This window comes from Chelonoidis abingdonii, chromosome 2 (genome assembly GCF_003597395.2).
Source record: "Chelonoidis abingdonii isolate Lonesome George chromosome 2, CheloAbing_2.0, whole genome shotgun sequence".
NCBI classification, from domain to species: domain Eukaryota; kingdom Metazoa; phylum Chordata; order Testudines; family Testudinidae; genus Chelonoidis; species Chelonoidis abingdonii.
The window spans coordinates 47284596-47300350 of NC_133770.1; the positions used below are offsets into that span (position 1 = coordinate 47284596).

Genomic DNA, 15755 nt, shown 5'->3' on the forward strand with positions numbered 1-15755 from the left:
GATGTGGTTTATTTTTAGATTTTTTATATAGAAAAAAATTAAAATTGCACCATACATGTTAAAATACAAAACCTATTTACATGATCTTCTATTGGTCATTGACTTTGTCAGAAACTCTTTGAACTTCTTTAATCGACTTTAATGTATTACATCTAATGCATTCTCAGAGCCACTCATTTTGTAATTCTCTCCAAAAAAAAAAAATTCTGCCAGTTTTAATCTTTTATAAATTTCTTCTGCCTATTGTTGGCTCTGTCACCATCCAAAAGTTTGATATTTATTAATATTTCCCCATGATTTTAAACAGAAAATTAGACTAAAAGAAATAATAGGCAGGAGACAACTGACTTGGGATACCAGGAAGATTTCCTCATTGGAATGGTCTCAGTAGCACAGGGGTTCTCAAATGGGTTGGGACCCCTCAGGGGTCACGAGGTTATTACCTGGGGGGGGGGGGGTTGCAAGCTGTCAACCTCCACCCCAAAGCCCGCTTTGCCTCCAGCGTTTATAATGGTGTTTAAATACATAACAAAGTATTTTTAATTTAGAAGGTGGGCTCACACTCAGAGGCTTGCTATATGAAAGGGTCACCAGTAAAAAAAGGTTTGAGAGTTTCACTGCAGTAGCAGGACTTTTTGTCACAGCTTTACTGGAGATAAATGTGACTGTACATGATCATGGTGCTTTCTGGGGTTGCTTGTTCTGATTGATTCACAGGGATCAGTTTATGAAAAAAGATTATCAGTCATCAGATTAATTCCTCACCTTTCCGTCCTGCCTGGAGCTTGTGGGGGGCTGTCACCAGCTCTACCTGACCTTTTCTTTCTGGTGGTAGCTGCCCATCTTCTAGCAGCTATCTCTGATTTTTCACAGCTTCCAGTGTGAGCAGGGCCAATTGTTGAGCCTGTGGCATCTCGCTTGTGGCCCAGAACCCATCGTGGTGCCTGGAAACTGGAATTAACGGCTGGTGCTGCAAACTGAGCAGGAGATAGCAAGCTTGGGCACCCAGAGTTTCTGGTCTTGCTGTTATTCCTAGCCTGCCAGTTAGGCTGGTAGCTGAAATTGAGCAGCTAGCTGGGCTTGTAGCTACTCTTGCATCAGTTACTGTTAGGCCATCAGTTTTGTAATTCCTTCTGGCACATTAGTTCCAGTTACCTGACAGCCAAGATGGCCCCTGCAGTATAACAAGACACCATAGTAACGTACTGCGCTAAGGAGATGTGGGATTCTGGATGACCAATAATCCTTTTGTCTGAAGCGTAATCTGCTTATCACGTCCTGCAAGACAAGTCTCCTAAGGACTATGATTGTATTGAGGGCTCGGTGCTGCATTGTCTGGTGGCTCCCCTAAGAGCTGCTTGTCTGAGCATTGGTCAAAGTAATCTCTCTCAGGGACTAGACCTCATGGTTTTCACACAAATGAAGTCAAAATCCTGTTTCTCATGCCAGGTGTGGCTGGGCCTCAGTTCCTACCACTAACCGCCACGGCCTTTTTGCCTTAATCAAAAGAAAAACACCTCAGAGAGGTCTCATTTATTAGGCTGTAGATAACATCAGAACAAAGATAGTATGATGCAAAATGCCTCTGAGCTGGCTGGACATACATACCAAACCATCTGTAACCTACTAAATAAAACCTGCAGCCCCAGGATTAGTTCACAGGTCACCCATGTAGATTCGCTGAGTTTCTTTTTAACAGCTTGTTTCCCTAGAGACTGCCTTGTCATTCTAAAGGCCTGTGTTAGCAATACTGCGGCATAGCTGCCTTTGTTATATAGTGACTCTCATTCCCAACAGAATTCTTATCTCCTCTCACAACTCTTCTGTGCTATGCAAGGAAGTCTCCTGGGTCTTACCTTCCTCACATCTCTCCAATGCCTGGATTTGTTACCAGATATTAACAATATCTCAGCTGATGCTTCTTCACTTTATTAGGGAAACTGGGATTTGGGGTACATCAGAGGCATGAGGATCCCCAAAAGTTTGCATGCTGCCTGTCACAGATACCACCAAGTATTACTGGGTCTGCTTTGATATTATCATAAGCTGGTGTGAGATGTTTCACGTTTGCAGGGCTGCCAAAGACGCTTTTCACTCCTTCTGTGCTGGTGGTGCAAACGTTACTTCCTGAGTTATGTGTTCTGTTCCTTGTATTTGGTTTTACTCTTTGTAACCCTCTGCTGTAGTGACAGAGCATTTGTTTATTACTGAGTTTATAGTTTTCTGTTCACAAAATAAGAGTGAACAGTATGGAAAGACTCTGTGTTTCTGCTTGAGCAATTCCATGTAAGGTTTCAGGTAGTTTTTTTGCTGCTAGTGTTATCTGTGTCCAAATCACTATAGTTCTTTTCTGTCTCTTATTCAAGGAGTCGATATTTGACCTGAGACTCCCACACCCCCACCCCTGATTGGCTAATTTTGAGTTATTACTTGGAGCTTGTGGTAAGACAAGATTGCTGCTGCTGCTGTTTCTCTGTCCAATAATCTTTGCTTGGGCCTATTGAACCTTTTGTTGTTGTTGCTATTTTCAGTTCCCCCTTCATATTTTCCTCCCTGGCCTCCATCTTCTATCCTACCATGTGACCCTTTAAGCTATTTAACAGGAGATTTAGTTTCAATATCACTTTATCCTACAGAAGGGAGACACGAATGTATTCTCACCTACTTTTCCATTTTCTTTCATACAGATATTCTTCCCTCACACTCATTCCCATCCGAATCTAATAAGTGACTTCTTATCAGAGGAGTAATGCCCCATTCTCTCCATCTAGAGATAAACTACAAGTTTCAACTCAGGGTGTTTCCTTTGAATACTTTCACCGGGGTGCGAGGTTTGTCCTCTCCATTGTCTTTCATTTTTACATCTCTGAAAGAAGCCAGGGTCAGCTTTCTTACCTTGCACAAAATGGCAATGGCTCTTGTTGGCCTCTGTAATCACAGCTCCTGCAAATGTGTGTTGCACAGTGTGCCCAATGTTGTATTCATTAGTACTATGTGCTCCTGAGGGTGGTCCAAGAAGAAGGGGAATCTAGAGAATCAGTTGGCTTCCTTGCCCCACTTTTGCAGTGGGAGCAAAATAACCTAAGTGGCTTCAAGACTGAGCTTGATACGTTTATGGAGGGGATGGTATGATGAGACTGCCTACAATGGCATGTAGTTGATCTGCGACTGCTGGTAGCAAATATCTCTGATGGCTTGTGATGGGACACTAAATGGGGAGGGTTCTGAGTTATTACAGAGAATTCTTTCCCAGGTGTCTCGCTAGTGGGTCTTGCCCACTTGCTCATGGTCTTCCTGATCACCATATTTGGGGTCAAGAAAGAATTTTACCTGGGGTCAGACTGGCAGAGATTGGCTGGGGGGCTTTCACCTTCCTCTGCAGCATAGGGCTCTGGTCACTTGCAGGTTTAAACTAGTGTAAATGGTGGATTCTCTGTAACGTGAAGTCTTTAAATCATAATGTGAGGAGTTCAGTAATTCAGTCAGAGGTTATGTGTCTATTGCAGGAATGGATAGGTGAGGTTTTATGGCCTGCAATGTGCAGGAGGTCAGACTTAGATGATCATGGTGCTCTCTTCTGACCTTAAAGTCTATGAGTCTTACAAATATAAGTTGCATAGCTAAATTTTACTGATATTGTCTGCCTGGCACAGGTATCCAAATGGCCATCTGTAAATTCCTAAAGTCCTATCATTGCAGAATCATGCCCCAAATACTGAATGGCAGTGTGGAATGCCACAGGAGCAGTTGTAATGCTGTTCCTTCTCAGGACAGTAGCTTTCCATTTCAGGCAAGTCTGGTAGGATTGTACTGCTAAAGCTGAGAATTAGTATCACGATCATAGACAAAAACATTTTTCTTTCTTTTTTTTTTTAACTTCTGCAGAAATGTGTGATATAGACTACTGCCATGGTCAGGACTCTAGATTAAATAGTCGAGTGATGAACTCTGTGATGATTAATCCCATGTTCCTATACAAAATCATTAATTTGTTTTGCACACAAGAGAAAACAATGCTAATGATTTTTCTGCCATGATCTGTGTGTGTATATGGAACTATGCTATATAAAATGGCAGATAACTAAACACATATACTGTTTCTTGGCTGGATAAAAGTAATGCAGCCAGGTTTCCTGTTACAAAACTGTTCAGCAAAAGAACAAACCCAATCTTTCATCCAGGGATCTGCAAGCCTTAAAATCAGCATTTAATAATTAGGCACACTGCCTGGGCAAGTCAAAAAATTTTCAACAAGAACCACTGAGCCCTGTCTAGCATTTATCCACTCAGCATATACCATGTCAGAAAATCCATTATCGTCCTGTATTTGAAATATTACAGAGGACTAAATAGTAGCAGCTTTTAATATGCTGCCAGTTTTAACTGAAACATGAGTTTTAAAGCACTTGGCTTGTCATTTTAAGTTACATTATCATAACCATAAATCTCACCACAATATACTGTAATGTAATTGAGAGGTGAAATTCAATACAATGAACCATTCTGTTGAACAATGCACTTTACAGCTGAAACTGACCTGTACCTTTTATTTCACTACTAAGCACTTTCTTTAGATCCTGTAGAAAATTCTTACCATGCCTTGTACGTGTGACAGGAGTTGTAACAGCTGGCAGTCAAAAGTGTTCCCCAGCAGGTGAAACACCTCTTACTGATGAGGCAAAAAAAAATCATCATTTTTATCTGCCTATATGGCTCCAGAATCACTGTATAAATATTTAATTTTAAAAATCATATTTATTCAACAAATTCTAACTAATCCTGTTGTATATATAATGGGGCAAATTCATCTCTTGTTTAACTTCAGTGATTACAGCAGGGATGAACTTGTCCCAGTAAGTTTATAGGAAAATTGTAAATCCTATAATAAGATTAATTATATTAACTCCTTATTACACTCCAGTATCCTGGTCCTGCAAACACATGCTCAATTGGGCTGCTCCCAGATGTAAACCTTTGCAAGACTGAGGATTAGCGTGTCGTTCAGAATATCCAGATGACCACTATGATCACAGCCTACACACTATTGTAATAATCTTGGTACAAAACATGCCTTGTGAGGTATCATTTGAAAATTAATAACTCACTGGTCAATAATATCATGATGAAATGCATGTAGCAACTTTATATGTAAAGTTATTAATATAACCTGAAATCACAACAGAAGTGTGCTTACCAGACAATTTGGGGAGTTGGGTAAACCTGTTTCTCAGAGTTGATGGGCAATCACCTATCATTGGCCATTCTTTGGTAAAGAAGGGGGGCAGGAACGAACATCTGCCTCTAGGAAACAGCATGGAATCTTTTTCATCTCCAGACTCTTGTCTCTGTCCTCACAGATGAAATTAACTTTATCTAGGGGTTAACCCCAGGAAAATGCATTTCCAAAGGGTGACTTAACTATAGAAGTGAGGGGTAAAAACACCCAAGATCTCTCTCCCCATCCGTCTCTCACCGTTTCACCTAAAAAGACAAAAGAAACAGTTGTTGGACTTTGGGAGAAGATCCTGGCCTGAAAGCTTGGTCAGCAATGTTACTTGAAACATGTGATAAGGGATTTCACCTTGAACCATGTCTAGTTTGTTAAGTTTTAGTGCTAGGACGTGTTTTGTCTTTATTTCTCTTGTAAACACTTCTGACTTGAATGCCCTATACGTGTGCTTACTTTAAAACCTATCTCCTTGTAGTTAAATAAACTGGTTTTATTCTTTAATTAAAACTAATCCAGTGCTGTGAATTGTCTGGATAACTCTATTTAAGGTATCAGAATGTCATATATTGATCCCTTTAGATGAGCAACGGACCTAATATATCGTGACTGTCCAGAAGAGGGCTGGACAGTGCAGAACACACTTTGTAGGGGCGGAAATCCAGGATTAGGAGTGTGCTGGGGTCAACCTGCAAGTAGTAACCTAGGCTGCTGGAAGCCGGAGTGTGGCCGGTGTGTTGCTGACAGGCTGCTGGGGTCAGAGTTGCTGGACCAGGGCTGTAGCTATACACAAACACTCAGAGTGTGATCTGCTGGCAGTTTGTGAGGAGCCCAGGTTGGAAACTACAACAGCAAAGCATTGTGAGGCACCCGAGCTTGCAGAGCAGGGGTGAGATGCCCCTCATTGGATTGAACCCTGGAATGTCATGCCCACCTCAAATTATCTGGAGCCCCAATAAATATGTTAAAACCAAGAGTCCTTGTGGAAAGGTGGTTGTTATGGTAAGGCAGCAGAATGGGACTCAGGAGCTGTGTGTTCTAATCTCTGTTCTACCAAAGACTTTCTGAGTGACCATGGGGAATCACATAAACTCCATGCTTTTCCTGTTTGTAAAATGAGGTTATTATTACTTCTCAGCCACACAAGGATGTTGTAAGATCCACTGTTAAAAATTACTGTGTTAAAACTGCACCTTCTTACTCAGCAGATCTGCTCCTTGTGTGTATGCAGTCATATCTGCTGACAAAAGGCCCCAATTCAGCAAGATACTTAAGCATTTGAGTAGACTTATTGATTTCAGTGAGGCTAATCATAGGCTTAAGTTAGACACAAACTTAAGTACCTTGCTGAATTGACACAGAACCAAAAAAAACCCAACCCCACCGCAGTTCTGTGAGCCCTGCAGAACCAGTATAGTAACAACAACAAAGAGACAAAGAAGAGTAACCTGGATTCTAATCAAGTTAGTGTATTCTTAACTGAATTGTTTACTAAAGTTCCAATCAGTTACACCAGAGGAAACCCACTGAAAGTGATGAGGTTACACACTATCACTAAGGGCATCAATTTGAAAATAACAAGGCTGCATAACTGAGGGCATAACTTGACCTTTAGAACCTTATTACTGATGCTAAAGCAGAAAAATGGCAAAACTTCCCCTTAACTCTCAGAGCACAGGCTGAGTTTACAGAGCTGACTAGTGATTATATCACTTATAATTTCCTTGTCAAATACAAATAATTACGAGAGATACTGAACTAGATCTGTTTAAAAACCTGAACATTTTCTGATGAAAATTTTTTTTGGCAGGAGAGTGTTGTATTCAGCTTATCTTCTTCAACCTTTTGCTGGTTCAAAATCATGTTTTGTAGGAAGGGATCATATCTCTTCATTCCATTTTACCCAGGATTGATGTAAGCAGAGTCAGGATGAGTTCTACCCTGACATCTGGTGGTGAATTATGGGGAGTGTGGAAAGGAATTTCAGGTATTTGCATTGGCACACCCACCCCACCTAGCATAGCCCATGGCAGCCTGCCTGGGATGGTTATTTTGACAGCTTTGGGATCCCCAATTTCTTTGTTACTGGGGGGCAGGAGAAATAAGTGTTGTCATCCAGCTGATTATGTGAATGAGGAATTATACAGAGATGTTGCAATCAATTAAGTAGCACTTGTAGACAGGACATGTGTGCAAACCCAGTGAAATTGGTAGAGAGGTTGGGGACTGTATGTTACCTGATGGTATGGGTCCCTTTTGAGGGGGTGCTGGGCACCAATGCACATCCTCTTCTCTCCGTGTTGAAGAGCGAGCTAATTTTGTGTTCTCCTTAGAGTCACATTCTAGGGCTGCTGGCTGACTTCACATTGGGCATGGGCACCAGCATGGGGCTCCCCTACACCCACGCTGAAATCACTAAGAGCTAAGATCCTAAAAAGAAGCGTAACTTACTGACTGAGCATATTAGTGCTGGTGTTACTAGTGGGGGCAGCCTGGATTTCATTCATGGCTGGCAGGCAGTTTTCGCCATGTTGGAGCAGCCCGTTGGAGCAGTTGCGGGGTATGGCTGGAGCGGCTCATGGGTCGGCTGTGTGGAGTGGAGTGTCATGGTGAAAGGCTGCAGCTCAGAACTCCACGGAGAGGGGCAGTTGGCCCTGTTGCTCATTTAGGTGCCTTACACCCTGATGTGGTGCCCATTCCCCCAGGCTGTGGGTGGTAAAACTCGCCGATAACTTGTTGAACTCTGGATTGGATCCGACCAGAACTTTTGGTTGTTGGATCTTGGCAGCTTGGACTTAAGACCTAAGTGGGAAAGGACATTGGCCAACTACTGGAGGTTGGGTTTTTTGTTATTGGTCTTGTGTCTATATCCTGTTTTGTGGTGTTTCTCCAGTGTGATGCTGCATTGTTTCCCTCCTTCATTAAAAGGATTTTGCTCACTCAGACTCCGTGCTTGCGAGTGGGGAAGTATTGCTCCTAGAGGTGCCCGGGGGGGGGGGGGGGTTGTGGTATGTAATTGTCCCAGGTCACTGAGTGGGGGCTTAAGCTGGTTTTGCATTGTGTTATTGAAACAGAACCCCTGGATACTGAACCCGGCCCTTGTTGCTGCCAACTCAGAGGGGCAGAAGGGTTACATTTATAATGGTAGAGGGAGTGGTTACCCAATCAGAAAATAAAAGAGGATTCATTATTATAGCTATTGAAACAGAATTACACTAGTTGTTCATAAATTATATTTACATTTTGTCTCCCAGTGGAATAAATAATAGATTAGAAGAGCCAAATGATTACAATATTTCCATATAACTTTCAAGCAATTCTTTTATTTCAGGTTTTCTGCCTCTGTCATAACTTGTTGCCCCATTTGAAAGCCATTTTCTTGAGGACTAATGTGCTAGAAGCAATTCAGGGGAAAGAATTGTAATCAAGGTGTAATCTGAAACGCAACATGTAAGAATTAGCTAGATGACTCCTGTTCTGCTTCAGACATAATTCAATACATGTAATGGAAACTCTAGCTACTGGATGCAAGCTTTGAGAAACTTCCAAGAACATGTTCCAAGTGATTCAAGTGTTCAGATCCATTTGTACAGAATTTGTAAAACCTTGTGCTTTACTTCTAACCAACGCAATATGTGACACATAGTGGATTTTAGGTTTTTTAAAGCCTAGCAAATTTATTCCTGCTCATTTCCAATCTCAGTCTCTGTGGCCTAAACACCTTTGAGGACATGGACCTACGTCTTTCCCCTTCTTTCTCACATCCTATTTCTTCCATTTCATTCCTCATAATAAAGAAGGTGAACTTGTACACCTTCTCTTTCTCCTCACCCACCCTTCCATGTAGCTGTGGCAGTGGTGATAGCAAATCTCTCTTTGTTCTGTGTTTGAACAGTGCCTACCACAATGGGGTCTATAAGAATAATATTGTGCCAACTTGAGCATTCAAAATTCATGAGTTAGGCCGCAAAAAACACAAGATTTTTTTTTAAAGTCTTGGGTCCTTTTTATTTGTCTTCTGGTTTCTTAGCTTTTGGGGTGCACTTGCTTCATGTTTTCAAGCTTTTCTCCACACCCGTGACAACTAGAATTTTTTTTTGTTTCAATGAAAGCTGGGGTTCTCATGTAATCACTTGATTCCAGTAGTTGGGCTTTAAAAGAAAAGTACCAAATATTACAAGACTCTGTATAAAATTACAAAAATTGGCAACACTCCTTCCCTTGCCTTGTCTTCCCTACTGCTCCCGCCCCTGCCCAAGAGTTAGTCAGAAAAGCCAGAAGGCCTAGCTGCTGGGTATGTTCTGATGAGCCTGTCATTAGCAGCACCGAAGTTGAGTCTTATTTGCCAAAAAAAAAAAAAACCCAGCACAATTATTGGTTTCTGGTCATGTGTCCAGGGTAGCTGGGATTTCGGACTGGTAAAAGCTGGGAAGCTTTAGAGGCAGTTGCTGCCAATCTCTGTTGCCTTTAATGCTCTGATGGCCTGCAGAGAAATGGATGAGAGGGACAGCTAAGTAGGCAGCCTCACAAACCAGCCTTTTGCAATGGGAGCACCCTCAGATCCTTTCTCCAGTCCAACAAAGGATGTGTCTTTCCAGCCCAATTAGGGTGTCTTCACTACCAATGTTAAAGCGCTGCCGTGGTCGCAGCACCGGCACTGGGACAGCGCTAAAAAAATCCACCCTCATGAGGGGAGTAACTCCCAGCGCTGGTGCACTGTCTACACTGCCACTTTACAGCACTGAAACTTGCATGGCCCAGGGGGGTGTTTTTTCACACCCCTAAGCAGGAAAGTTTCAGCGCTGTAAATTGGCAGTGTAGACACGGCCTTAGTGTTACCCCTAACTCGACTTCTGTCCACACACAAAAATCTCTAGCTAAAGCAAAAGTGGTGCTTTACACTCAAACTAGTTGGTCCTTCACAGGGCATTGGGTTGAAGTTTGAGTGACGCAGACTGGCAGAAATTGAAGAGGTCACTTGAGGAAATGAGGACTCCCTGCCCACCCACCCACACTAGAAGAAGGGAACACGCTCAGGGTGACTCTAATGAAATGCATAAGTTGCACATCCCTTCTGACTTCTGCTAGTTTAACCCAGAGACCACTGTTTCCTTGCTCTGTGATGTAAGGACTTCATGTGGGCCTCTTTCACTGCTGTATTGTATGTTGCTATCCAATATCTTTGATCAGTCTCTCTCATTATTACCAGGCTTCTCATTCCTAAAGAAAGTGCATATAATGTTTTCCCCAAGATGTATTATTTTGCATTATTCCAAGCTGCTTGTTTCCTACTTGTGTTTTAACCTGCCTAAGACCATTTTCTCCTCTCATTTTCTTTGTCGGACCAGTCTGGGACAGTCCTTCTCTCTTATGACCTATTATCCTATAGGCCCAGATTCAGCAACCCTCAGCTGAGACAACACAAAATCAGGCTTTCAGAATGAGATTCTTTATCTATGTTTAGAAAAGTGGGTTTGATACAGATCTAACTACAACCCTACCCAGGTCTTTGGAGCTGTGTTCCGGTTCCGCTCCAGCTCCAGGCAAAAACCTGCAGCCCCACTGCTCCACGTTCCAGCTTCGGACTCTGCTCCAAAGCCCTGACCCTATCTTTTGTCTATGGTCATTTACCAAGTTTTCAGGCCAGGTAAATATTACACTTACAATGCTTATTCTAACCATCTTACTGGGCATTGCTCAATTATGTAGGCTCAACAGAACAACCACCATATGTCACCATAGTCTAAACCTCTCTGAACATACATGAAATAATCAGGCAATGAATAACTAAGCCAAATCTTGTATAAAATTTCAGTCTTCCAAATCTGCCCAGCCTACCTAAGAGGGAACATGGCAAAAGATGACCTAAACTTTTCATACCACAGGTTCTTCCCAAGACACACAAATCCCACTCTTTCCTATGTCCCAGGTGCAGAGGGATCATTGGCAATTAATCACATTTAAGCAGGTGTTCCCTATTCCTAGATTCTACAAAGAGATACTGTCCAACCCTGGGAGTGAAGAAAAGATAACCTGTATACTTAGTATACACCCCCCCCCCCGCCCCACACACACACCTCTCCTTAAGAGTGAGAGCATGGAGATGCTTCTGTTTCCATAAGCCAGACGCTGCCCTCCAGAAGGACAAAGATACCCCATGCAATCAGAGCATTTCTCTTCCAGGGAACCTCAGCAGCTCCTTATCTCAAATGTTGCTTAAAAAAAATCCTATTTCACTATATTTTGTGAAATTCTATAGTTTTCCTCATTACCATTCTACCATTACTTTTTCCATATACTGCACTCAAATTCATCTTCCTCTCCATTCGCTGCAGATCTGCTCTTACACTACATCCCTTTTCACTCTTCAAACTCAACTTCTAGACACTCACTCTGATGCACAAGGGCACAAGACTAACCTACTTTATACCAACGAAACATTGCTCATGTGTAAAAATCAACATTCCACTATATAGAGCAAAAATTACCCAACAGTGAAGTAAAGTAGACTGCTTTCTATATTTACTTCCATTGGTGGGATTATTTCAAGATCAAGAAGCTTGGACGACTATACCTACTAAAAGAGCTCCGATACTCACGTATGCCTTTCACTATCTCAAAAATATAGCAAAATACCCAAACATAATTGAAATGCAGAAATACAATTCACTATTGCCCACTACCAGCCAACCAAGCAACTCAAATGAGCCTCTCCCTCCCCAAAAGATTTTTTACATGTTTGCTAACCCACCTTCAAAAAGTTGTATTTTATTTGCCTAAAGGAACCTTCCTACAAGTTTGGCCACTTACAAGGGTAATTAACATCTCTAGTCTCTTTAACAGGTTCCCTCTATTAAGTTATTTAGGCCTCTGGACTTCCTTAGCTGCTTTAGTTGATACAGTGATATAGGAAGCACTTTGATTTATTCCCTCAACACAACTGAAGTGCCATAGCCCTGATCTACACTACGAGTTTAGGTCGAATTTAGCAGCATTAGATCAATTTAACCCTGCACCCATCCACACGATGAAGCCATATTTGTTGACTTAAAGGGCTCTTAAAATCGATTTCTGTACTCCTCCCTGACAAGGGGATTAGCATTGAAATCGACACTGCTGAGTCAAATTTGGGGTAATGTGGACGCAATTTGATGGTATTGGCCTCCAGGAACTATCCCAGAGTGCTCCATTGTGACCACTCTGGACAGCATTCTCAACTCAGTTGCACTGGCTAGGTAGACAGGAAAAGCCTGGTGAACTTTTGAATTTCATTTCCTGTTTGGTCAGCGTAGCGAGCTGATAGCACAGGTGACCATGGAGTCCCAGAATCACAAGAACTCCATCATGGACCTAATGGGAAGTACTGTATCTGATCGCTGTATGGGGAGATGAATCCGTGCTATCAGAACTCTGTTCCAAAAGACAAAATGCAGGAATATTTGAAAAAATCTCCAAGGGCATGAAGGACAGAGGTTATAACAGGGACCCGCAGCAGTTAGGCATTAAGCCTATCAAAGAACCAGAGAGGCAAATGGCTGCTCCAGGTCAGAGCACCAGACATGCCGCTTCTATGAGAAGCTGCATGCCGTTCTAGGGGGTGCCCCTACAACTACCCAACCCCTGTGCTTCCCTCCTCCCTCATCCTTCCCGGGCTACCTTGGCACTTCTCCCCCCATTTGTGTGATGAATTAATAAAGAATGCATGAATTTGAAACAACAATGACTTTATTGCCTCTGCAAGCAAAGATCAAAGGGGGAAGGGGAGGGCGACTGGCTTATAAGGAAGTAGAGTGAACCAAGGGGGCGGATTTTCATCAAGGAGAAACAAACAGAACTCTCACACCGTAGCCTGGCCAGTCCTGAAACTGGTTTTCAAAGCTTCTCTGATGCACAGCGTGCCCTGCTGTGCTCTTCTAACCACTCTGGTGTCTGGCTGTGTGTAATCAGCGGCCAGGCAATTTGTCTCAAACTCCCACCCTGCCATAAACATCTCCCCCTTACTCTCATACATATTGTGGAGCACACCACAAGCAGTAATAATGATGGGAATATTGGTTTCGCTGAGGTTTAACCGAGTCAGTAAACTGCACCAGCAAGCTTTCAAACATCCAAAGGCACATTCTACCACCATTCTGCACTTGCTCAGCTTATAGTTGAACTGCTCCTTACTACTGTCCAGGCTTCAGGAGCCATGGGAGCAAGGGGTAGGCATGACCATGCGGTGCTGCTGACTGGGAGAGTAGCCTGAGGCAGAAGCCTCCAGCTGGCATGATATTCCAGGCAGGACTGAATCTCCATTAGACAAAACTTAAAGAAGAGAAAGACCTGGAGTCATTCACATTTTTATCCAGGCGCCCTCGACCAACCTAATCAAGGTTGGCCAGGAGCACCCACAGGACAACAACAACGACGATGGCTAGCAGCCATATTGTACCATCTGCCATCCACAAGGCAAGGAAAGGAGAGGAGATGCTGCTGTGTAGCACTGCAGTACCATGTCTGCCAGCAGCATCCAGGAGACATACGGTGACAGTGAGCTGAGCGGGCTCCATGCTTGCCATGGTGTGTCGTCTGCACAGGTAACCCAGGAAAAAAGGCAAGAAATGATTTTTTTCCATTGCTTTTATGGAGGGAGGGAGGGAAGAAGCAAGAGGGGCCTGATGACATGTACCCAGAACCACCCGCAACAACGTTTTTCCCCATCAGGCATTGGGAGCTCAACCCAGAATTCCAATGGATGATGGAGACTGCAGGAACTGTGGCATAGTACCACAGTGCAACGCTGCAAAAGTCAATGCTAGCCTCGGTACTGTGCACACACACCACCGACTTAATTCACCTAATGGGGACACACACAATCGACTGTATCAAATCAATTTCTAAAAAACTGTCTTCTATTAAATCAACCTAATTTTGTAGTGTAGACATACCCTTAGAAACAGTTTTTCATGTAATGTTTTGGGCTAACTTTTAGATAGTCAAATAAGTTTCTTAAAAGAATATAGACTTAAGATTTTTTTTTAATTTACTCTCATTATGCAGTATATGATATCTATTTAGCTTGTCAAATAAGACTAAGAACCCTCCAGGTTACACACTGTACACTAAGAAAACATGTCTGATATTAAGAGGTTCTAACTCAGGGACAAAGGAACAACAATATCCAGTGACTGGGGTTTAAGTTACAAAAACTTAGATTGGAATAAGATGCTCCTGTGAAGGTAATTAACCATTGGAACAGGTTACCAAGGGACGCTGATGCTAGAGTTAGTAACCTAGTGGGGATGCAATAGCTCTCCAGTCACAGCAAATCAGCGGCTGATGTGATCTCTGCCCCAAGCCAGTGACTCCGTGTGACTCCAGGGCTGTTCTGCAGCACGTGTTCCCTGTCCCTGGAGCTCGGCCAGGGCCAGGGCAGCCACTTGCTCCCGTACTAACTCCAGCTCACTGTTTAAGCAAAGAGAAGCCCGAAGGGGCCAGGACAGGACACACCGTGACGGGCAGGGAGGAGGACAAGAGGGGACTAAGGGCAAAGAGGCTGGAAAGACAGACTGAGCCATCGTAGGGGAGGGAATGACATGGGGGAGCCACACCACGGGGCAGGGAAACGAGGACAAAGCCCCGAGTTCTAGCCTACCCGGCCCCCGTCGAACTGCCGGGGGGCGAAAGCAGCAGAGCCGCTCGCCGCCGCTAGAGGCCGCTGGACCCCGCCCGGCTCCGCGGCTAGCGTTGCGTCTGCGCAGGAGGCGGGCGGGGTGCGGTTCGCTGCACGCGGGGAAAGGAAGCGGCGCGTGGGCCGTGGTCTCGCAGTCAGCGGAGCGCCCGGCTCGGCAACGATGGACGCGATGCGGCTCTGCGCGCTCTGGCTGCCCGGCCTGACCCTCCTCCGCCCGGGGTCCGGAACGGGCCCGGGAGACCCGGCTGTTCCGGGTGAGGACGGGCGGGGCGGGGCGAGGGGGAGGGGGACGCTCCGCGGCTAGGCTCTGGGGGCTGCGGTCTCTGGGGCTGTGGGAGGCGCCCCGGCTGTAAGGGTGTGGAGGGCACCGGTAAGTGCCCCCCAGTTAGGATCTGGGGCTGTGGGGGCGGCTGGACCGCGGGGCTGGGCTCTGGGGGGTGGGACACAGGTTGCTGCCCCCCGTCCCCCCCCAGCACTAGGTGCCTTGGTGCCTGTAGGTCCGGCGGCGTTTCCGCGCCCTCAGTGGCGGCTGTTCTCCAGTCCGCCTGGTGCGCTGCACGGGCAGGGTAGTGGGAACAGGGCGAAAAAACGAGGCTCGACTGCACCCGTGCACGTTTCTAGTGTCTGTGTAGACCTGCCCTAAAACACCCTAGGGGCAGAGTTTTTCCCCAAGATGAGCCTGCTGTGACTCACCCAGAGGGAGGCACCTAACAAAAGCATAACAGAGAAACAGGAACTGGGTTGTCCTAGGGCTTTCTTTAACTCTTTCTGCGGTAACCACCATACCAGGGTTTCAGATTACCTAGATAGCTTCACATCTTGTCTGCGCTACAAAATTAACTTGATCTAAGT

The 15755-nt window shown here is 44.4% G+C and overlaps 1 protein-coding gene across 2 annotated transcripts in view; it reads left to right on the forward strand.

Moving 5' to 3' along the window:
- Positions 1 to 14966: 14966 nt before the first annotated feature.
- The window catches only part of LOC116835352 (pituitary tumor-transforming gene 1 protein-interacting protein-like), a 56400-nt gene continuing 55611 nt past the window's right edge, over positions 14967 to 15755 (forward strand). Inside the window, exon 1 of one of the 2 annotated variants that reach the window (XM_032798145.2) lies at positions 14967 to 15157. In XM_032798145.2, coding sequence (XP_032654036.1) covers positions 15064 to 15157 — 94 coding nt within the window. In that variant the 5' untranslated portion in view covers positions 14967 to 15063. The remainder of the gene's footprint in view (positions 15158 to 15755) is intronic. The other variant, XM_075062338.1, reaches the window with a different exon arrangement.